Source organism: Zingiber officinale, chromosome 6B (assembly GCF_018446385.1).
Source record: "Zingiber officinale cultivar Zhangliang chromosome 6B, Zo_v1.1, whole genome shotgun sequence".
In the NCBI taxonomy this organism is placed as follows: Eukaryota; Viridiplantae; Streptophyta; class Magnoliopsida; order Zingiberales; family Zingiberaceae; genus Zingiber; species Zingiber officinale.
Window position 1 is genome coordinate 131,483,601 of NC_055996.1, and position 22,832 is coordinate 131,506,432.

A 22,832-nucleotide genomic window follows, 5' to 3' on the forward strand; every position below is an offset into this window, starting at 1 on the left:
TGATCACTTTTAACATATTTATGTACTTTCCAAACTTAATTTATCACGAATAACTAATTTTTTATGTATTAGATGAAAACCTAACGAATTTACTGCATAAAAAATTAACAAATAATTAATCTATTAGCGTGAGGCAAACAAATAGTAGCCCTTTTCGTGCGTTTCTTGCTGCGACGACGAACTAACAAACGCTCGCAACTCCAACCAACTAAAGATGACAACGACGATATCTTCCGTTCGATTGGAAAATTATGAACATGCCATCGAGATTTAGGAAATGTGGAAAAAGCTCTCGACTTCTTGAGTTCGATGTCTAAACATTTATGAAAATTTGAGAGGTGTTTTAACAAAGAAGATTTAGTGGGTCATTTTGAAAATTAGCCATCTAGTTCATATTCATTTCCTCGCGGCTCGACGATCACAAATCGGGAACAGCGTCAGATTCGCCTCGCCATGGCGGCTTCTCTTCCTCCTCCTTCACCGCCGCTGCCTCTCTTCTTGTTCTTCGCATTCGCCGCCGCATCTTCATTTGCTGTCGTGGTCCATTCCCACCGCGACGCACCTTCCCTCGCCGCCGGCAGCCTCATCGCCTCCACCTGCAACCGCACGCTCTACTACGACGTCTGTGTCGCCTCCCTCTCCTCCCGCCCCAGAAGCCGCCGCGCTGACCTTCAGGGACTCGCCGCCATCGCCCTCGAAGTCAGCCTCGCACACGCCAAGGTCACCGTCGCCCTCGCCAAGAACCTCTCCAGGCGCCACGACGCCAGCGGCGGGGAAGGCCACACCTACGCCGCCTGGTGCCTGAGAGACTGCGTCGAGGAGTACAAGGAGGCCGTGGACGTGCTCCGGCAGTCCTCCGCCGCACTTCGCCGCGGAGCCTACTACGACGTAAACGACCTCGTCTCCAGCGCCATGACCTACTCCGACACTTGCGAGAGCGCCTACGCCGACAAGCCCGGGCTGCAGTCGCCCTTCGCGGAGAGGAGCGAGTACTTCTTCAAGCTCTGTAGCGTCGCCATTGCCATCGCCAATCTCCTCCCATGAGCTCTCTAAATTCATCGCTTAGATCATTAATTGTTTGCGTTTAATTTGGTTCTCATAAATTACATGGCATGAATAGAAGTTCGATATATTACATGAAGTAACAACCGAGAACGAAGAATATTTGAGAACTGAAATTGCTCAGTTGTCAGTGTCATAACAAAGATTGAGAATTCCCACAAAATGGGGAAAATTTCAGAAACTTGCCATCGATCAAGGAGGTATATCCAAGTATTCACAATTCTTCCATTTCAAGGTGCTCTAGATGCATCTATTATTGCATCGAGAAGAGAATTGATCGAATTTTCTTTTACTTCCAAAATATAGTGAAATGTGGAAGGAAAGAAAAAGCTTCCGACAAACTGGGAGGGCTGTGTTGGCCGTAAAAGTTTTGAGATTCAATTTCCTATCTTGGTACCCACGAGAGCAGCTGCAACTCTACCTCCTGCCAATTGTGAACCTTTGTCACTAAAGGATGTGAGATTGCTGAATCTGACTTGCACCAAGGATACGAGTTGTCGTAATCAAAGAGTAGTACTCTCATGCCAATTTCTGCACATTCGATAGCATATTTTGGATTGTCGTCGATGAGGACATGTGCTCCCAGAGATCTGCAAAGAGCAACTCTATGGGCTTCAATGGCAGATACTCGAAGAATAATAAACATACAAAACGCTATAAAGATAAGACTTTGGGCGTGTAAAAAAGCTCAAAAGATTTTCATGATAAAACGTGTCTGAAGTCGGATCTGAGAAACACAAAGATTTTTCTGAAACTTTCATCAAATTCGCAATTTGGATGGAATCCAAGTATAAAAGTTGCATTCCTAGAATAATATAATATAAGCAGGCCTTCGCCTTACAGACTCTCCCCAATCACTACGGATGGAACTATATATTGAAGTTCATGTTAGTTGACTGCATCTTCCATGCCTTGCCCAATCAAATTCCATTCTTCTTTTCTTAGTGTGTTTCCTAGGAGGGACGGAAACTCGGACAAAAACAAGGTGACAAGATTTCCCTAACACTTTTACATTTTTGGATGCAATGAAACTCAAATCCAGGCTTAAAAAATTTAAAATATTTTAACTTCAAAATCTATTTTAATTTGTGATTCTCTTTATGTTTTTAACAAAAAAAGTTTTTGAAATTTCCCTTTTCTCCTTTCCTCCAAGAAATCAGCTGAACAGATAACTCTACACTACCTCTTTCTCCCTCCAGGGAAACCAAACCCAGACAGTATTCTTTTTTCTTTCAGTTTAGCCCTTTTCCTATGAGTTTTTTCCCCTAGCTATATCAGCCTGTTTAAGACTAAATCCCAATGTATTCTAATGATATGCCTTAATTCTTTCTTGGCAGATAAGGCATGCTCTAAATAGACATCTTCACCTTACGCAAGAAATCTAAACTTAGCTCAATTCCATGTCTGAATAAAATAAGTCTGATGATGAACACTAGAAACAATAATAAGAATAAAAATAACCTGCAAATATCAGACTTTGGCCTTGATACTCCATCTAGAGCAAAATGATTGCCAAAGTAAATTTCCTGAAACAAGCCTGGATAATGCTCTTCTATCCATTCAACTGTGTGATCCTTAATAGCATTCTGACGAGAACTATTGAAAAAAAAAATCATTTATGATACAGATGACCACAATTCCCTTATAAAGACCTAAACCAGAAATAAGAATCAAAAAGACTCACGTTACCACAGATAGGTTGCAAAAAGTAGACAGATTATGGAGAGCATGCTGTGCACCAGGGATTGGACGAATGCCAGATTTGAAGTAAGAAGTTTTGAAGAACTCATGGACACGGATATCAGCTAAAAAACAAAAGGGAGGGGAACATGACGCATCTCAAAATGAAAAGAAACAGCTCCAAGTCGATAAAATAGAAAAAAAAATAAAGAATATAGACCAGCTACCTTCAGCTCGAGAACATTTCCAGACCTGTTGATATCGTAGATGACTAATGTCAGTGAGAACTAAATTATAAGGGAAAACCAATTTCTAGGTCCTTTTGCATGTAAAAAATTGAGCTTAAATTAAACCAATTTCAATTCAACATATGATACCTTGAAAAACTCGTAGACATGGTACTCTGCAACGGAATGATTTGAGGAGTAGCGATCCGCAATAAATTTGTTCAAAACTGAAAGAAAGCTTCCCAAGACTGAAAATCATAAAAATAGGTAAGAAGTCAAGTGAGTAGATTTAGCTTAGAATTATGCGATGGGCTGTGTCAATATCAACAGAGCAAGATTGCATATAACAAAAAGCAACATGGCAGATAAAACTGCGACAACAGAGACATTCAATTTTAACAGTGACAATTTGTTTTAGATAAAGATTGTGCTAGTATTATTAGCCAAGGTCATGCATAAGAAAGAGCAGTTGCTCCAAAAATATTATTTAATTTGAACTGATTATTTTCCTAGAGGATCTAACAATCCTTAGACTATAGATCACAAAGCAAATTAAATCCAATTCCTTCCAAACAATAGTGGATAGGATCTAGTTAGTAGGTACAGTTAACAATAGGACAAGGATGAATATTCTTGGTGTGTTCACCAGACATTCAAATGACAATGGACTAACACTAATGGATTAGGCTTCTCAAATCTGGGGACCCTCGTGCAATATAAGTATCATAGCAATCCTAACACAGATAATAATAAGTTTACTAAGAATACCTTCATCAACATCAACAGCGACAATCATCTTCTCACCACCTGAAAGGCCCAGAAATCCAAAATGATTTACATGTTTACATGATCCATCTCCATTCACCAACTTCAACCTCAAATCCTCTGATAGAATGGCTTCAGAATCACGATTAACTTGGCGATGGGGTGCCAAAACATTCCACTTCAAATTTTTATCATCTGCTCTCCTAGGAACACCACTGTGGTGCTCCAAGCTGCTGATCAAGCTCAATCCATTGCAGGGACAACCGGTGGAACCAATGTCCATGCGAACCAAAAACTTCCCTTCGTGTTTTCTTGTCTCCTTAGCTACCCTCATCTGGCTGAACCCACAGGAATGAGCACACAGGAGAGGCTTATTCAAAGCCATCGAAGGAGAACGATCACTTCGAAGGAATCCAAACAGAGAAAAGCACGACCGCAGAGCTTCTCTCTTTAACATGCCGATGCCCACATTCCAGAAGAAGAATTATGTGACAACGATCGAATCTTCGAATCAGATGATACCGCAAGATCGCTAACAAGAATAAACCACCAAGGAATCTTACAAAGCTACAGAGACCTTTAATATGTCGGCAAGAGATTCCAATAGGCGACAAGAATACATCAATCTAAAAGCAAAATCGAAGCTTGATCTATACGAGAAGAGGCATCCCGGGCTCACTGAAATCGGAAACCACAAAAAAGTGTGGCAAACCGGATCAACAAATCGTATAAATCCAGGATCGATGCGCCGCACCCTGGAGATCAAAAGAGTTAAGAACACGAAATCAAAGAAGAAGTAGACGATTGCCCCCGATCCTAGACGGCGCGACGGGATTAGGGGGCAAATCCAATCAACGGACGGCCTCCTCCCACCGCTGCCGCTCCGTTTCTCCGGCGCACCTCCTGTCGTTGCGTGCGCTTTGCCCTTGGCCTTTTTAGGGTTAATATTCCATGTTGTGTTGGAGATCGCGCACCTGGGCTGATGATTCGAATGGTGTCGGAATCGGAGTGAGAGACAAGCAATAAATCACGCCACCATTTCTGTCGTCTTTTTGATTTTCTAAAAAAAAACATCTCTTATGTTTTTTTGATGTTTTTTCTTGATTACAATAATTCGATATGACATATTTTGAGATCAGATTAACAAAATTCAACATTCAATATATTAAGGGGAAATTTATTCCACTTTTACGAGTGAGACAACAACCATTACAATACTATAGCACTCTTAAATTTAGCATTTGCTTTTTTTTTTTTTAGTATTGTAGGAATTAATTGATCAAATAAAGAGTCATTATCCTCTTATAATTATAACTAAGATAAATCATTTTTTTTATTGGGCTCCCATTAGATTTCCTTTTCTTTTACAAGTTTATTATTATTATATATATACATAATTTTCTTTATTATACATAATACTTTAACCATATTACACTATGTATCAATTATTTTATAACTCCAGAAGTGAGTTAATCAAAGTTAAAAATTCTATTCAATTAATTAGGTAAAGATGAAATAACGGTAAAGCACAACCTGTTTCTTTAAGATGAAATGATCCTAACTTTGATGAACTTACAATGCTTTAAAAAAAACAAGTGCTAAATTTATGAGAGTTCTAAGATTACAAGGTTAGTCCTTGTGAGCAATTGATTAATAATTAAATCATGGGTTAAATCAAAATTTAATAAATTAATTTTTTTATCTAATTAAATTGATCAACCTTTCCTAACAAATCGAACAAACAGCTGATAAAATATAAATTAAATCAATCAAAAATCAAATAATCGAACTTTCAATCAAATTATAACTCGAGTTGGAAGTAAAGATAATGTTGGTACAACGGTCGATAAGAGGAGGGTGAATTACTTATAAAAACAAAATAAAACTCCTTCCCATTCTTTTAGCACAATTCTAATTAAGCAACAACAATAAATGAAATAACAACTTAAAAGAAAAAAATAAGTAAGAGACTAAGATTGTTACTTGGTTACAATTTAGATGGTTGTTAATCCAAGGCGGTTGCAAAATTCTACTAAATGCGTCTCCTTTGATGAAGGCGGAGAAGTCGCTTATACTCTTTGAAAAGCTCAGAAAGTTAATACAGGAGTTGTATTTTTTTCTAGGTATAGGGGCCTTTTTATAGCCCCTGAAAAAATTTCTCCGAGACTGAAATGTGTCTTCAATAGAGTGGAAGGCGCCTCCAGCGTGACAAATCCTATACGTGCGAAGATAAAGTTCATCTTCACAATGGTTACTGTTTGAAGGCGCCTTTAAGGGGTTGAAGGCGCATTCCATAGAAGCTCGAAGGCGCCTTCAAAGGTTGAAGGCGTCTTCTTCCTGAAAGGCCCAAGGGCGCCTTCAATGTCATTAAAAGCGCCTTCAGCAGCTGCTACCGAGCTCCAAACTTCTCATTTGGTTCTTCCACTGCTCCGCTCACTTGGATGATTTCGACCATCCGAAATAGGATTCACCTGAACTCATTTTTTGACTTTCTTCTCGAGCAGGCTTCCTCTCCAGTTTCTCATCCCTCAAACGTTGCGCACGTTCTTCTTGTCCACCAGTATATTCTTCCGCAGTACCTTGTTGCTTAGATGTACCAAACCCATCAATTCTTTCCCCATGACATCTTTCTCGCTAGTTACATTTTCCGCTCGACTTTTTGTGTTCTTAAATTTCTACCTACTTAAACACAAGTATTAAATACAATAGTACCTAATTGAGCTTAGTTTACCACATCAAAATTATGCGGGTACTTACATATAAGTCACGAATTATGAAATTAGAGATTCTAATTTGATCATGGTTGAATTCGTTTTAATCCGTTTAATCGAATTCAATTTTTTAAACCTAGACCGAATTTATTTGATTGAAATAATCAATATTTATAAAAGCATTAATTTTTAAATTAATCAAATTCAACTTGATTCATTTAGTTAATTTAATTGACTTTTCATCACCCATAATTATATCTTTGAAATATAGAAATTCTAATTTGAAATATCTTTTTAAGTCTATTAAGAGTATGCTTTAATGTAATATTAGCTATAATGAGAACAAATAATATTTAAAATATAGAGAAATAGTCCAAATGATGTAAAATTACTATGTACATATTTTACCAAATCATATTTGAAAATATTTTTATATTATGTAATCAAGCTAGCTTTGCTTTAATAAAACTTCACCTTAATAAAAAAAAAACTAGCTTTTCAATGCTTTGGAAAAAGCTTGAGTGCGTTTTCTATTATTATTTTTTGAAAAAAATATATTTATGAAAAATAGTGTTTGGTTTATATTTTTGATTTTTTTTTTAAATATAGATAGTATTTTTTTAAAAAAATAAAGAATATCTCAAAATCATTTTCTATTTTTTAGAAAATACATAATTTTCTAAAAAATAAAAATAGAAAATTAGTAAACCAAATACACCCTTAGCTATTGGTGTCACGGGTAAGATTATTTCTTTATACATGAAATACATGTGTTTTCATGAGATTTATTTTATGATAAATCAAGTGAAAAAAATAAATTTCCCATAGTTATAAGATTGATATATATATTTTTAATAAAGTATTTAACTATTCAAATCAATTAGTTTTAAAGATAAACAATTCGATCCAATACCAATAAAATTTTTCATCGACGACCTATGGAGGTCTATCTAAGTGATCAGTATTACTATAAATATCTTTTCACTATAAAAAATATAATACATAATAGATTCAATTCTTAAATATCTAGGTAACCGTTTAAATAGCTTAATCATTACATTATTATTATCCTAAGACTCATGAAATTGATACAGCATTATATGTTAATTATTATTAGTTTTTAAATCAAATTTTAACTCAGCGGTATTTTTTGAAAATATGATTTTTTTTTTTTTTTTGCTAAATCTCAACTTCATGTACTTGTAAAAAAATATAGTTTTTAAAAATCTTATAGAATTTTTAGAATTTTCAAATTTAGATGATTAAGGGCATCCACAACGATGTTAATGCCTGAGACATTAACGCCGACGTGGATAGCTTTTTTGGCACTGTGGTATTAACGCGTTCAAATCTTTGAACGTGTTAGTGCTACTGATTCATAAAAAAAATGTATTAACGCATTTGCACATTAAAGGCGTTGCAGATGCTCTAACAACTATAAGATTTTATAGATTTAAGTGACGTTTGATTTAGAGGTTTGGGAATGAGGGAATGAATTCATTCCCAAGCTTTATGTTTGGTTGATGGGAATAGAATTAAGATTTTGGAATTAAACCTAAAAATTTAGGTGTGGATGAAACTCACCCTCTCCCTTGGGTTTTAATGGAATGGAAATAAAAATTAAATTTTGGACAAAAATATTCTTAGTATATTTGTTAATTTTTCTTTCATTTTACTCTTTCCTTGTTCTCTCTCACCACACTTTCTCTTTCCTCATTCTATCATCATATTTTCTCTCTCAACATATTTTCTCTCTTCTCATTCTCTCTCATCAGACATTCTCTATCATTTTCTCTGTATTATCTCTTATCACACACACTCTCTCATTACTTTCTCTCTTTTCATTCTCTCCTCATTTTTTTATCATACTCTCTCTCTCCTCAATTTCTCTTACCATACTCTCTCTCTATATTTTATTTCATCATATTTTCTCTCTCTTCATTCTTTTTCATCACATTCTCTCTCATCATATATTCTCTATCATTTTCTCTATGTATTCTCTCTTATCACACACCTTCTCTCATTTTTTTCTCTTTATTTATTCTTTTCTATTTTTTATCATATTTTCTCTCTCCTCAATCTCTCTCACCATACTTCTCTCTATATTTTCTTTTATCACACTTCTCTTTCTTAATTCTTTTCCATTACACACTCTCTTTTCTCATTTTCTCCCATCACACTTTCTTACTCTTTATTTTTTTCCATCATAATTTCTCTTTCATCACATTTTCTTATGATACTTTCTCTCCTCAATTTATCATTTTTTCTTATCACACTTTCTCTCTTCATTTTTTCTCATTATTCTTTCTCTCTCATCATATGTTTTCTCTTTTCAATATCTTCTATCACGCTCTCTCTCCTCATTTTCTCTCATCACACTTTTCTTCTCTTCATTTTTTTCCATCATACTTTTTCTCTCGTCACACTTTTTCTTTCATCATATATTTTTCTTACATCCAACTTTCTCTTACATCTAATTTTTTCTCTTATTTTCCTCCAAGAATAAAAAAAAATTTAGGTTAAATTTGATTAAAAATATTCAACTAGCCAAATATTATTTTTAAAGATAATAATCAAATTCATACTTATTCCCATTATCCTATGATACACATTCATATTTGAATTTATAGGAGAAACTACACGTCATCTTATATGCTACATTCCTTCCTTAAACCCTAGCTCTCTAGCCGCCACCGGAGACATGGACCCTGCCGTCAAATCCAACGCCTCCAACGGCAACGGCGTAGCGCGCGGCACCTCCAATCTCGTCCTCATCCTCGACTATGGCTCCCAGTACACCCACCTCATCACCCGCCGGATCCGGCAGCTCTCCGTCCTCTCCCTCTGCGTCTCCGGAACCAACTCCCTCGACTCCATCGCTAAGCTCAACCCCAGCGTCGTAATACTCTCCGGCGGGCCCCATTCCGTCCACTCTCCCGGTGCTCCCTCGTTTCCCGACGGCTTCCTCGAGTACGCCGAGGAGAACGGCGTCTTCGTGCTCGGCATCTGCTACGGGATGCAGCTAATCGTGCAGAAGCTGGGAGGAGTCGTCGACGTCGGGGAGAAGCAGGAGTATGGGAAGATGGAGATCGTCGTGGAGGGTGAGTGCGGGCTTTATGGGGCGGAGGCCGCTGGCTGGCATCAGGTTGTGTGGATGAGCCACGGAGATGAGGCGGTGAAGCTGCCTGAGGGTTTCACGGTGGTCGCCAGGAGTCTGCAGGGATCAGTGGCCGCCATTGAGAACAGATCAAGAAGGCTCTATGGTCTCCAGTACCATCCAGAGGTAACGTTTCTTTGAATTTTTTTTTCCTGTCTGGTCTATTTGCCGATTGTCAAGGCATCTTTTTTTTTTTCTTCTTCTTCTCATAATTCAGTGAAAAGAGATTCATTCTAGTGTGCTATCAAACGTCCAATTTCAAGACCCAAACTTTAGATCCTGCCATTACTCGCCACCAAATTGACAATTTCTGTTGATTTATAAATAATCTGCCTTTAGAGGTTTAACATTCATATATTCTTGTCATTTTCTTTGGATCTGATAGGTCACACATTCTCCTCAAGGAATGGAGACACTCCGACATTTTCTCTTGGACGTTTGTGGGATATCTGCTGATTGGAAGATGCAAGACGTACTCGAAGAAGAAGTTAAGGTTATCAAAGGTATGGTAGGGCCTGATGAGCATGTGATTTGTGCATTATCTGGAGGAGTTGATTCCACTGTTGCTGCCACTCTTGTTCACAAGGCAATTGGAGATAGGCTTCATTGCGTTTTTGTTGACAATGGATTATTGAGGTTAATTACACTCCTTTCTTAGTATGTTGCGGGATGAAAAAGCTTGATGTCATTGCATCTGTTTGATACAATAAACCTTGCCTGCTATAGGTACAAGGAAAGGGAAAGAGTCATGTCGACCTTTGAAAGCGAGCTGCATTTACCAGTTACTTGTGTAGATGCTTCTGAGCAGTTTCTGAATAAGCTAAAAGGTGTTAAAGACCCCGAGATGAAGAGAAAAATTATCGGTCACGAGTTCATATGCATTTTTGATGAATTTGCTATAGAACTAGAGAAAAAATTGGGGAAAAAACCTACTTTCTTGGTCCAGGGGACTCTCTATCCGGATGTAATAGAGTCTTGTCCACCTCCCGGAAGTGGAATGACTCACTCTCACACAATCAAGAGCCATCACAATGTCGGAGGGCTTCCGAAGGACATGAAGCTAAAGCTTATTGAACCACTAAAGTTCTTGTTTAAAGATGAGGTATGATGATATCCAGTTACATGACATTTTGCTACACTGAATGATTCTAACATGCCAAGTGCTTGTAAGGTACGAAAACTTGGACGCATTTTGAATGTTCCTGAATCATTTCTAAAGAGACACCCATTCCCTGGACCCGGCCTCGCTGTCCGTGTGCTTGGTGATGTAACTGAAGGAAATGCTTTGGAGATTCTTCGGCAGGTTTGCTTGATTGATGTCTTCTTACTGAACTTTGTTTGCCCTCTCTTATAGCATATTTTCTAGGTGGATGAGATTTTTATCCAGTCAATCAAAGAAGCTGGCCTCTATGATTCCATATGGCAAGCTTTTGCTGTTTTTCTCCCAGTGCAATCAGTGGGTGTTCAAGGAGATCAGAGGACACATTCTCATGTCGTGGTACTTCGGGCAATTACAAGTGAGGATGGAATGACCGCAGACTGGTTAGTTCAACAACATGATGATTCTTGAAGTAATAGTGATTTGTTGTTGCACAATTGTTAAACAATTTTTTTTTGAAATCCTGTCAGGTATTACTTCGATCATAAATTCCTCATCGACGTGGTTCGAAAGATATGCAACAATGTCCGTGGCGTCAATCGAGTGTGTCAAGACATAACATCGAAACCACCTGCAACTGTGGAATGGGAATGAGTTGGAACACAGATGAAGATCATCGGCTTGTTAGTTATTCTGCGCCAGTGGCTCCAACCGTTATTTGTGAAGATCGTCTTTTGTATCAGCGTTATTTTTATAATTTAGCTTAAATGTTAAATATCAAATGAATATCATATATATCATATAAAGTGTATGTCATATTTTCAAAAAAACATGATTAAAATTTTTGAGTTAATGAATACAATTTTATGAATTATTTGTGTTTTTGTTTGGCTCAATATTTAGTTAAATTTGTTTTAAAATATTAAATAAATATAAATTAGTTAATTTGTCATTAAACATTCCTTTTGTCTTAAAACATATTTTTATTATTTGAGTATGATGCTAAAATCTATTAGTGTTCAGTGCAAAAACGAAGCATTTTTTAAAGTCAGCAAATAGAATTAACTTGGTATACTGCTTTTATTTTATATTATTATTATTATTAAATATTGTGGCATTTTTTTTCAGAAAAAATAAAATACAATAAGAGCCCATAGGACAGAAACAAATTATATTTGTACTGTTAAAGTTTGTCTGAATTATACATGAAAAAAATATTCAATTATAATGAATTAAGTGAACTCAATGGAATGAATTTAATTTATCATTTAAAAAATGAATTTGTATGTTTGAGATAAATTTTGCTTCTAAATTTTATTATATATTAAAATCATAAGATTAAAAAATTTTTTTTACCATATATATATATATATATATATATATATATATATATATAATTTTATTAGAAAAATAATAAATTGAACCCTATATATTTGAAGCAGATGTATAGCAATATTTATTTATTTCCACATGAATTGATATGAATCAATAATAATATTGTTTATCAAATATTCAATCACGTATATATCTCTAAGTTATAATGTATAACAAGATTCTAAGGATACGTTTAGTTTAAGTTATTATGTATAATTTTTATTATATTATTAATTACTAGATAATCATATAATCAAAATTAAAAGAAATAAAATATAACTAAATATTTTTTTTCAACTTAAATAATACAACAAAAATTTATTTATTTGAAGGTGTTAATGAATAACCTAGTTTAATATTTTATTGTATTATTCTGAATTACAAAACACTTTTTTTTATTTTTTTTATATTTTTAATTTTTTAAAAGTTTTTTATTTTTTTTTATGTTTTTAGTTTTTCAATTTTTTTTTCTTTTTTTCTGTGTTTTTCTTTTTTGTTCATATTTTTTTCTTATCGGAGGATATTTTTGATAAAAAAAATTCGTTAACCCCAGAATCAAGAAAATCTCAATATTCATAGGTTTTCTGATTTCAAATTACATGAGCAGGGATCCTCTGGTCCACTTTTAACGGACTAGACTCTGGTCCATTATACTGATTGGAGGGATTGAATGATCCCCACCTGTTAACGTTTACCATTGAATATCTTCAATCACTGCCCTTGATCCAACGACGGATCAAGGTAGACGAGACCAAAGGATCTCGCCTGGGATTGCAATTATGAGATCGATTTATAGTTATCTGTAAAATTATTAGAGGGTAAGAAGAATTTTTTTTCCAAAGACATAGTGATAAAATAACACAAGACTTAGTTAAAGGAGGGGAAATAGATCTCTACACCTCTATGAAATGACTACATTTGCTATCTCTTCGCTTTGCTGTAATTTTTTTTTTTTTTTTAATTTGCAAAGTCTAAAACAGTGAAGTGCAGACAGATGAAGTACAAATTGAAGAAACCACAAGCTAAGAAGTTCAACTCATAACACCGCACTTACTTGTTGTGTGTTGGGTTTGAGTTTGATGGCGGAATCCTCCTAAAACTCACCCTTGCTTGCCTTCCCCGGTTCACTGTCCGGTCTACTTTCACGGCGACAGATTCTTCTCCGGCCGACAGCAGCTCCCTTGTTTGACCGAAGTTACAGACGGAAAGAAGCCATACCATCAGTAACAGCAGTGCAGATGACAAACGCTTGAGCTTCTCCATCAGTTTCATCCTCCTCCTCCTCCTCCTCCTCTTTCTCTCTCTCTTGAAAACTAATGAGGTGCTTTAGGTGTTTAAATCATTGGATTCTCCTGTGTGTTTCCTGCAATTGTTTATTTTCCTCTGGTTTGAAAACATGTGATTAATCTTTGACTACTGGAAAATAATCTTGTAATTAAGTCAGTCTCTGACCTTCTCCACCTTCTGTTCTTCATTTGCTGACTAAGGATTACTATTTTACTACAACTTAAACTTGATGGTGTCTATAGAACATGGTTCTTCAGTAAAGTTTATTGATTCAAGAAGTATAATTATATATATATATAGATATATATTGTTGTAAAAGAAAATTACAGGAATAATTTAGAAGGGTTTAGTTTACGAATCTCACAAGCTACTGGTATCGAATGTTTATCGTATCTCACAACATACAAATTTAAATGGGCATTAAACTTAAGCAGCTAAATACATCAGGAAAAAAAATAAGTGTGGATCTAGAACATCGAGATCTCTGTCTCTTCCATGAATATCCCTATCACCTTACCGTTTTCCACACTGCCATTGTAGTCAAGAACACAGGAAAACCTTCGGGGCTACGCCGATTGCACTGTGGATCATTCACTGCTGTGTTTTTAATTTGTTGCATTGCGAGCTTCTTCGATTAATCCTTACGTGAATCTCTCTCGCCAAGCTTCATTGCGATCTCAGTTGATGTCGATGGCTGCGTGATCTCCACTTGATGCTTCCTTCAGCGCTTCAATCCTGTCCAGAGCTTCTTCTAGCTCGCACCGCTTCTCGTCATCTTCCTCGCAGCAATCTAATCCGATCTGCAGCAACTCGATCAGCGCTTCCTTCGTCGTCGCCTCCGGCGTTGGATTTACCTCTCCGTCGAGCACCTTGCTCGCCCATTCCTCTCTGGGGACGGAGTTCACCAGGGCCGGCAAGTCTGTCCCTCCCTTCTCCGTGGCGGGCACTTTCCCTGTCAGGATCTCGAGTATGAGCACGCCCAAGCTCCAGACGTCGCTCTTCTTGCACGTCCTCTCTTGTTTCTTATACTCGGGGCACTTGAACGCCGCCATGAATTGGGCGGCGTGCGCCGGGTTCATCACCGGAATCAGGGCGAAGTCGGTGAGCAGTGGCTGGAGAGAGTCATTGAGGAGGACGTTGGTGGACTTGAGGTGGCCGTGGGGCACGCTTAGCATCTGCAGCTCTTCGTACAGGTAGTTTAACCCTTTGGCTACTCCTTTCACAATCTTCAATCGAGTAAACCAGTCAACCGATGCTTTCAGTCGAGAACCGTGGAGGAGATCAGCCAAGCTCCGTTTGACGGCATAGCCAGTGACCAACAGCTTCTCATCTTTCCTGTAATAGTAAGCTACCAATGGCAGCAGATTTGGGTGGGACAATCTTCCTAAACGTCTCATATGCTCGTCGAAGTCCTCCTTCCCTACTCTGTTCATGTTCCTAAACCTTTTGACCACCATGGCCGTGCCGTTCGGCAAGGCGGCCTTGTAGGCGGTGACGAAGTTGCCGGTGGCCAACACCTCTGCAGAGGACTTGAGCAGGTCTCGCAGGTCGAACTTCCCTATGCCTTCTTTCACGAAGATCAACCTTCCTTGGTCGGTCTCCTTTGTGGACTTCTTGCTAGTGGTGCTCCCGCCGCCGGAGCGCGTCGTTCCCTCCTCCATCATTTCTTCCTTAGTTGGCGCGGGCTTGGAGTTCTTTACCGCAACATTTTTCACCGGAGGCCGGCGACGAGTCGAGAGTATGATGGCGATAATGGCTAGAACTAGACTGAGGACTACCATCGACGACATGTGAAGAAGGGGCTGGTTGGTTGATGGAGATGATGGCGAAGATGACGACGACGATGACGACGACAATGAACATGAAACTTGAAGAGGTTTGCCGCATAAGCCTTCGTTACCTGTGATAAAATCGCCACAGAATTAAAATACAACAGAAATTTTCAAGACTAGTACAATTTAAGGTTTTTAGAAGAGGATAACCTGAAAAGAGACTAGCGTCCATATTGCTGATGCCCGCCGGGACGCTTCCCTCCAAGTTATTGTTGGACAAGTTCACCATCTTCAACTCGTTCGACCGGAACTGTGGGATCGCGCCGCCGAACCGGTTGCCGTCCAGCCCTAGCTCAAGCAGCCTCGGCAGAGCGGCGACAGAGGCCGGAATCGCGCCCGTGAATTGGTTGTTGGACAGGTACAGCTTCTTCAACCAACTCATGCCGGCGAACGACGCGTCGGGAAGCTCGCCGGAGAACTTGTTCCTCGACAGGTACACGGCTTTTAGGCTTGTGAGCTTCCCGAACTCCGGCATTGTCCCGGCGAAGCCGTTGTTTATGATGCTGAAGGAGCGGAGCTGAGGCAGGGCCGCGAGGGGACCGACGTCGATCACGCCGGCGAGGTTCATGTTCTCGAGCCGAAGCCCGTCGACGCTGCCTTCATTGTCGCAGATGACGCCGGCCCACTTGGTCACGTGGCCGGAGCAAGGGTCGGTGTCGGGGATCCAGCTGCTGAGGGAGCCGGAGTTGTCGATGATCGTGGCCTTGAAGGCGAAGAGGACGTCTGCGTCGGGGGAAGTGAGGGAGCGTCGGGCGAGGAGGAGGAGGAGGACGACAACGAGGAGCGGGAGCGGCCGCCGACCATCCATGGTGCTCGGCGACCGTCCGAGTGGGGCGCGCGAGCAGCGGGAACGAGACGCGATTGATTGGGGAGGTGTTCGTCGAGAGAGATTTGAGGAGGGGTGGGGAGCTTTGAGGGGGAGGCGTTTTTTGAGGTGATGGTGACGCCGAAGGAGACGGTGGAAGGCCGAGAATAGGAGAGCGAGTGATGGTGGCCACCGGCGAGTTGACCGAGTCGTCGTCGCCGCTGGACGAGTCGTGGTAGGCGCGTCGTACGTTGTTGTTCGCGACGACCGTTTCACAGAAATGAAAGGGCTTCCCTTAATCTGGTATTTATAATTATGATTAACAAATTTCTCATTCGTTAATTAATTATAATTCTTTGTCATTATTTTGATTTTCATGCAATCCGCCCGTTTATTAATTATCCTCTGAAGTAAACAGAGCCGAAGTAGTGGGTTTTTCACTTCCCTACAAATAATTTGAAAAATAACATACAATTTAATTAATATTATTGCCAATTTTTATAAGTCATCTTCTAGTATTGCACTATTGCCCTAGCCGCCGAACCACCTAACTGAGTTCCGGTCGAACAGGCGAAGTGGCGAACGCCGACTCACGGAGCCCACCGGCATTGGACAACGTCTGATCTCCTCCACCTCACCTTACGCACGGCCACGGCGCCGTCTGACGTCGTCGTCATCACCTAACTCACGCCGCTGATCCTGCACGTCATCGATCGTGCAGTCGTCCACGCGCAGACTTCCTCCTACTCCTCCTCCTCTCCCGCCGCCGGTCCTCACATCCGTAACCTACAATTTACTAGGTCCACGTCCATCCCTGTTTTATGATTTTTTCCAGAATCGTATTCCTCATTTACATATTTAGTGAAACACATAAAAGGACTTGCTTGTTCCTTTTTATTGTATCTCTAAGCTTCCTTTCTATGTGCAATGGTCTGTTAAAGCTTTATTATAGTTATTTCTGTTTCTTGGTTTAAGAGGCTGCTGCACCAAGGGATTTTCTCTTTCTACTTAGCTCTTGATTAAGATGTGTAATGCATGTTAGATTTTTGAGTTTCCTTTTGTATTTGAAATCCATCCAATTTATTTTTTTTAGTGATGCAAGGTATAACTTCTTGTTAATTTTCTATTTTTGTCGGTCATTCCAGTTGAATGCATATCATTCTTAGCAATTTGATGCATAAGATGTTTGATTTGGGGCTTGTGTTAAGAGTTTTTAACTCATATTCTTTTGTAATTTGCTTTTAGAAACACTAAGTATCTTGTGAAATTGAAACTTGTGATATTTCTTTATGCGACAATTTACCAAAAGATGTATGTAGGTTTTTGAATTTACCAAATGTCTCATGCTATTTTTTTATTTACGAAAGGGCGCACCTTTTTACAGTGCTCTTCCCATTCTACCCTCTGACAAATTTTATTGTTTTTATTTTTATTTTCTCTGTTATTTCCCTCTCTCTTCTCTTTCACGTATGCATGCAACATCTATTCTCTTTCCTCTTCTCTTTTTTCTTTCCTCTCTTTTGCACACCGATTCTTCTAAAAATATTTTAACACCCCCGAGAAACCAAAATAAATAATGGATAGCATATTTGACCTCCTTGCGACCCCACAAATCCATAGAAACTGAAATGGGTGCAATCGGAGCTCTCTAGATCCATTAGTGGGTTTTGGTCATATGCTATCCATTGTTTATTTTGACTTCTCGAGAGTGTTAAAATATAATAAGGAAGAATTGCTAAAAATTTAAATGTTGGACCTGATAATGGATAGAGGCCCAACATGAAGAATTTGTGCAATTCTGTCTTATTATCAGGCCCAACGTGGAGAATTTTGACAATTCTTTCTTATTATACTTTTAACACCCTCGAGAAGTCAAAATAAATAATGGATAGCATATTTGACCTCCTTGTAATCATAGAAATCCACAGGAACTGAAATGGGTGCAATCGGAGCTCTCTAGATCCATCAGTGGACCCACTGATGGACCTAGAGAGCTCTGATTGCACCCATTTCAGTTCCTGTAGATTTCTGGGGTTGCAAGGAGTTCAAATATGTTATTCATTATTTATTTTGACTTCTCGGGGTGTTAAAATATTTTTAGAAGAATTGACATGCAAAAGAGAGGAAAAAAAAAGAGAAGAGGAAAGAAAATAAATGTTGCATATGTACGTGAAAGAGAAGAGAGAGAGAGGAATGATAGAGAAAATAAAAAGAAAAGCAGTAAAATTTGTCAAGAGGGTAGAATGGGAAGAGCATAAAAAGGTGTGCCCTTTGGTAAATAATAAAGTAAGCATGCGTCTTTTGATAAATTCGGAAATCTACATACACCTTTTAGTAAATTGCCGTTCTTTATGGTTGCTTGTGATTCTTGAGTAATTTTTTTAATTGTATTATTTGTGTAGGTGTTTGCAGTGCTTTATAATTTTGCCCATTGAAATTATTTATTTTACTAGATTGTTGTCCACTTGTTTGTTCTTCGTAGTTTGGTTGCAAATTGCACATTTCATTTGTTATAGAATAGCTTGATTAGTATTCTAAGATATAGTTGATTTTCCTTTGATTGCTATGAATTTTTGTGGTTTAACAGTGGGTCTAGGTCTACCACTTGACCTATTGGCCAGACCACTGGACCAGAGACCCAGAGCTTGTCTGATTGTATTTTTGTTCTGTTTTTAATAACTACACATTGACGACTTCTCCAACTATTACCGTGAAGAACAACGACGAGACTAAGCTCAAAAGATTTTTTTCTTCATCTATGACTTTGTTGATGAAGGGGAGTCTTGGCGCAACGGTAAAGTTGTTGCTTTGTGCCTCTTGCAAAAAGTAGGGTAAGGCTGCGTACAATGGATCCTTCCCCGGGACCCAATATAGTGGGAGCTTCGTGCACTGGGCTGTTTTTTTTTTATGACTTTGTTGATGACATGTTTATCTCAACTCGTGTGCCTATTTTCAATCTCCTCTAGTTAAGAAACTTTGCAGTGACACTGATTGAACAATGAGCAGGTATTGCAAAAAATTAGTTTCCATGCTCCGCATACTCTATTAGTATGGAGTATGGACATATGCTTCTTGATTGTCTGGTATTATACAAAGGATTTCCATATTTTCTGTTGCTATTCCCAAGATCAAAACTTTCTTTGTCGCTTTTCTTTGGAATTAACAAATATTTGATGTCAGATTAATTGATAGATATTCTAATGCAGATATCTGTTTATATGTTTTAGTTTACTTTTTTTTAATGGATAATATGGCATAACATTGTTAAGCTTGGCTGATGGGAATGATTGCTAGTCGTAACAGATTGAGGTTTTCTATTATTATGAACACCATGTGTTAGACAAATACGTAATCACATGTGAAAACCCTATGAATTCAATCAATTGCCTGTTGGATGTAGCATTGTGATGCATAAATTGATGCTATGATTATTGGAGCAAACCCGTAGATCAGTGATTAATTTAAACATCGCAAGGTGTAAATTGAAATGGTTTCAATTCAAATGAATAAACTGTTTCACCATCAGAATTGCTCCATGAATCTGTAAGGGTTCCTAATTGGCCTGTTTTGCACTGTTGTTTGATTCTGCATTTTATTTATTTTGGTTGTGTAGAACTGCCAGCTTGTGAAAGCATTGTGGTTTCTCTATCAATCAATATGGCATCTGAATCAAAGGCCAGTGCTGCTCAGAAAGTTGATCCTGTGATTTCTTCCGCTAAGAATTTTGACAAGGTATCACAATTTAAGCGCATGTGCAGAAAGTATCCCTTTATCGGATATGGCCTTCCTCTCATTTCACTAACGGTGTTGGGCTCCATAGGCCTTTCACATCTGCTACAAGGCAGGCAAGAGCTGGCTTTTCATACTTTTGCTTTTTGTTGGGTTCATGAAAAGATTTATAGTTACTAATTGCATAAAGTTCTTCAGCATTTTTTTCCTTCTATGCATTTTGTTAATTTTCTTATTCCCCCCTCTTAATCACATATTAATTTCAGCAAAGATGTGGCAAAGGAAAGAGATGAAATTGAGTGGGAGATCATTGAAACAAAAAAGGCACTCACTCGACTAGGCCCCAAGGATGGCTATGTGCCTAAAAAGATTTCTTTGGAGGAGGAACTCAAGGTAATTGATTATGCTACAAGCTGTAAGTTGTAGTTATTACTACTTTTCATGGGTGATCCTGATTAATATTCAACATACAGGCTTTGCAACAAAAGATTGATATTAACAGTTACGAGTACAAGAGAATCCCCAAACCAAATGAACAGGCAAAGTAAAGTATAGTTAGCATCTTTTCCGGCCGCACAGTTGTTAAGACATCTTGAACTTTAATAAGGAGACTTTCTGTTTCATTCTCGATTCCCAATGTAAATGCCAATATGAAATGGTTATATTATATACCTTCTTGTTCTAGTTATCAATCTTGTAATCAGATATCAATAATTTTGATACTTCAAAGTTCCACTGGAGAACTGCTAGTTCACACACATTCTCGGCAGAGTGTGAAAGTCTAAATATCTAGTGATGTGGATGATCTGCATACACTCTTACTCTCGCATCCTTCATTTTATCTATAGCATAGCTATCATGGACCAAGTGCAGACACATAGGTAACTTTATGGTCCATGGAGTAGGCAGTAGCAGAGCTGGGGCACCACCAACTTGGAAAAGGAAACTACTAGAGGCCAAGGTTGCATGGCTTCTGGGGTTTGAAATAGTGAGTCTTGTGATGAGATGATGGTTTTCCAGCTTTACCATAGTTTTCAACCTTCAGCCAGGTGCAACCACCGGTTAAGAAATGAAGCTAAGACATGGAGGCTGGGGATGTTCCAAATAGGTTCATTTTAAGTATACTATCAACTGGATGAGTTTAGGATTATTGGTTTTATTATTTGCGTATCTATATGTTCAACTTATTGTTGTACTTTTAAACCAGGTGATAATGTGTTTCAGTATCAACTAATTGAAGTTGATGTTTAAATGAATTGATTACAAGTGAAGCAAGTGAAATATGTTGACTTAAGCATTTATAGTAAACAATAAAGCACACAACTCATATCCAGTAGAAAATAATGATGTCAAAGATTGTTTTGTCCCCAAATCCATGTCCCGTGCTTCAGAGTATTCATATTTTAGTGATAACATCTTCTGTAGAGTTCAAATAGTTAGAACACTTCCATTTATTCATCATTAAAAGGGCATTGATTTTTATTTATACTTTACCTAAACAGCTCTACAAAAGGATGCTCATTATAGTTAGTCCATAGGGAAGATTAACAGAATGCTTAAGGTATAACTTTAGATTTTTCATCAATTTGGATCATGTTTTCGTACCTATGGAAGACATGTTTTGATGGATCAGGTAAAGTGATTATCTGTAACATGCAATATAAATTTGTCTATACAAGCTCCATGTATGTATAGGTAATATGGCAACTAAATCAAAGATCAGTGCTTCTCAGAAAGTTGATCCTGTAGTGTCTCCAGCAAAGATTATTGACAAGGCCTCACAAGTATGGGCAGAAGTATCCCTTCATCTGCTATGGCCTTTTGCATCTGATTCCTGGCAGGCAAGAGCACAATTTTTCATACTTTCAGTTTTCCTAGGTCCATGATTTGATTTGTTGTTACAATCTGATAAAGTTCTGTATCATATTTTCGTTTTTTCTTTTCAAGAATTGTTTTTCTTCGTCTATTCATTTGTTAATTTGTATTCCCCTGTATTAATTTCAGGGAAGTGATGACACTGAGTGGGAGATCTTTCAGCAAGAAAAAACACTCGCATCAAATGTGGCTATGTGCCTAGAAAACTTTCTTTGGAGGAACTGAAGGTAATTGATTATGCTACGAACTATTTGTAGTCAGTACTGTTTTCAGCACCATTTTCACTTGAATCTTTGTTAAGACATCTTTAGTGCTTCAATAAGAGGGGCTTATATTTCATTTTGATTCCTGATCTAAATGCCAATACGAAATGGTTATATTTTATACCTTATCATTCTGCATCATTTTTGTAATCAGATACCAATAACACTGATGCTTGAAATTTCGGCTAGGCAACCGCTAGTACTAGTATATAATGATCTGGATGATCTACATGTACTTTGACTCTTGCATCCTTGGTTTTACCTACAAGGCATTTTTTGCTTTATGGTCCATGGAGTAGACAGTAGCAGAACTAGTGAACGCCCAAATTGCAACAGTCAGTGCGGCAGTAGGCACCGGAGAAAAGTGATGTTATGAAGGAACGATGATGCTTCAGCTAGCAGGTTGATAGCCCTTCTACAGTTGTGTTCAATCGTCAAACCAGTGCAACCACCATCAGTGAATAATTGGAGCTAAAACATGGAGGCTGGAGATATTCCAAAATAGGCTTAATATGTGTGCTATCAACCAAGCTAGTTTATAGCATTCCTGTTGAACTTTTGGTTGTACTGATGAGGTGAAATGTGAACTGTTCAGTACCACCCAGAATGAAATTGATGCTTAATTGTAGTGCGAGTATGTGAAACATGATGAAGTATTTGTGGTCTGCAATGAACACAAGATTCAATAGAAAATAACTTGCTCTATATTTCATTTTTCAGCAATTTGGTTCATGCTTAGGGGTATCAATGTTGAATATGTTTCAGTAGCGTTAATAACATGGAATATTTCGATCTAAACCAGTAATTCCTTTCTCAATTAAAGAAAAAGAAAAAGGAAAGAATGCAATAAGGTATATCTTTGAGGTGGCATATTGAACTCCAGAACCTCAATTTTAGCCTCACGTTCCTCAAATAGAGTACCCTTAATGATCATTGGCCAATATCCTTTTTTTTCACATATTTTGA

General features: G+C 38.0%; 5 protein-coding genes and 1 long non-coding RNA gene across 6 annotated transcripts; 4 read left to right on the plus strand and 2 right to left on the minus strand.

Annotated features, from left to right (window-relative positions):
• The first annotated feature begins 384 nt into the window (after positions 1-384).
• LOC121989547 (pectinesterase inhibitor 28-like) lies at positions 385-1,141 on the plus strand. The gene has a single exon (XM_042543649.1). The coding sequence runs from the start codon at positions 454-456 to the stop codon at positions 1,042-1,044; it is 591 nt and encodes a 196-aa protein (XP_042399583.1). The 5' UTR covers positions 385-453; the 3' UTR covers positions 1,045-1,141.
• A 66-nt stretch (positions 1,142-1,207) lies between these two features.
• LOC121989545 lies at positions 1,208-4,770 on the minus strand. The gene is made up of 6 exons (XM_042543648.1): positions 3,738-4,770; positions 3,120-3,217; positions 2,970-2,994; positions 2,747-2,867; positions 2,524-2,658; positions 1,208-1,652 (listed from the first exon to the last, which is right to left on the minus strand). The coding sequence occupies exons 1-6, from the start codon at positions 4,189-4,191 to the stop codon at positions 1,448-1,450; spliced, it is 1,038 nt and encodes a 345-aa protein (XP_042399582.1). The 5' UTR covers positions 4,192-4,770; the 3' UTR covers positions 1,208-1,447.
• A 4,312-nt stretch (positions 4,771-9,082) lies between these two features.
• Positions 9,083-11,575, plus strand: LOC121989544 (GMP synthase [glutamine-hydrolyzing]-like). The gene is made up of 6 exons (XM_042543647.1): positions 9,083-9,728; positions 9,988-10,238; positions 10,329-10,704; positions 10,774-10,905; positions 10,969-11,144; positions 11,232-11,575. Exons 1-6 carry the CDS (start codon positions 9,147-9,149, stop codon positions 11,353-11,355), a joined length of 1,641 nt encoding a protein of 546 aa, XP_042399581.1. The 5' UTR covers positions 9,083-9,146; the 3' UTR covers positions 11,356-11,575.
• Positions 11,576-13,738: 2,163 nt separating this feature from the next.
• LOC121990675 (pollen receptor-like kinase 4) lies at positions 13,739-16,204 on the minus strand. The gene is made up of 2 exons (XM_042544772.1): positions 15,345-16,204; positions 13,739-15,262 (listed from the first exon to the last, which is right to left on the minus strand). The coding sequence occupies exons 1-2, from the start codon at positions 16,000-16,002 to the stop codon at positions 14,040-14,042; spliced, it is 1,881 nt and encodes a 626-aa protein (XP_042400706.1). The 5' UTR covers positions 16,003-16,204; the 3' UTR covers positions 13,739-14,039.
• A 299-nt stretch (positions 16,205-16,503) lies between these two features.
• LOC121989549 lies at positions 16,504-20,486 on the plus strand. The gene is made up of 4 exons (XM_042543653.1): positions 16,504-16,799; positions 19,613-19,844; positions 19,995-20,121; positions 20,202-20,486. The coding sequence occupies exons 2-4, from the start codon at positions 19,657-19,659 to the stop codon at positions 20,274-20,276; spliced, it is 390 nt and encodes a 129-aa protein (XP_042399587.1). The 5' UTR covers positions 16,504-16,799; positions 19,613-19,656; the 3' UTR covers positions 20,277-20,486.
• A 1,243-nt stretch (positions 20,487-21,729) lies between these two features.
• LOC121989550 lies at positions 21,730-22,585 on the plus strand. Its single transcript, XR_006114278.1, has 2 exons — positions 21,730-21,830; positions 22,021-22,585. It is a non-coding gene; the product is annotated as an uncharacterized LOC121989550 (long non-coding RNA).
• Positions 22,586-22,832: the final 247 nt, after the last annotated feature.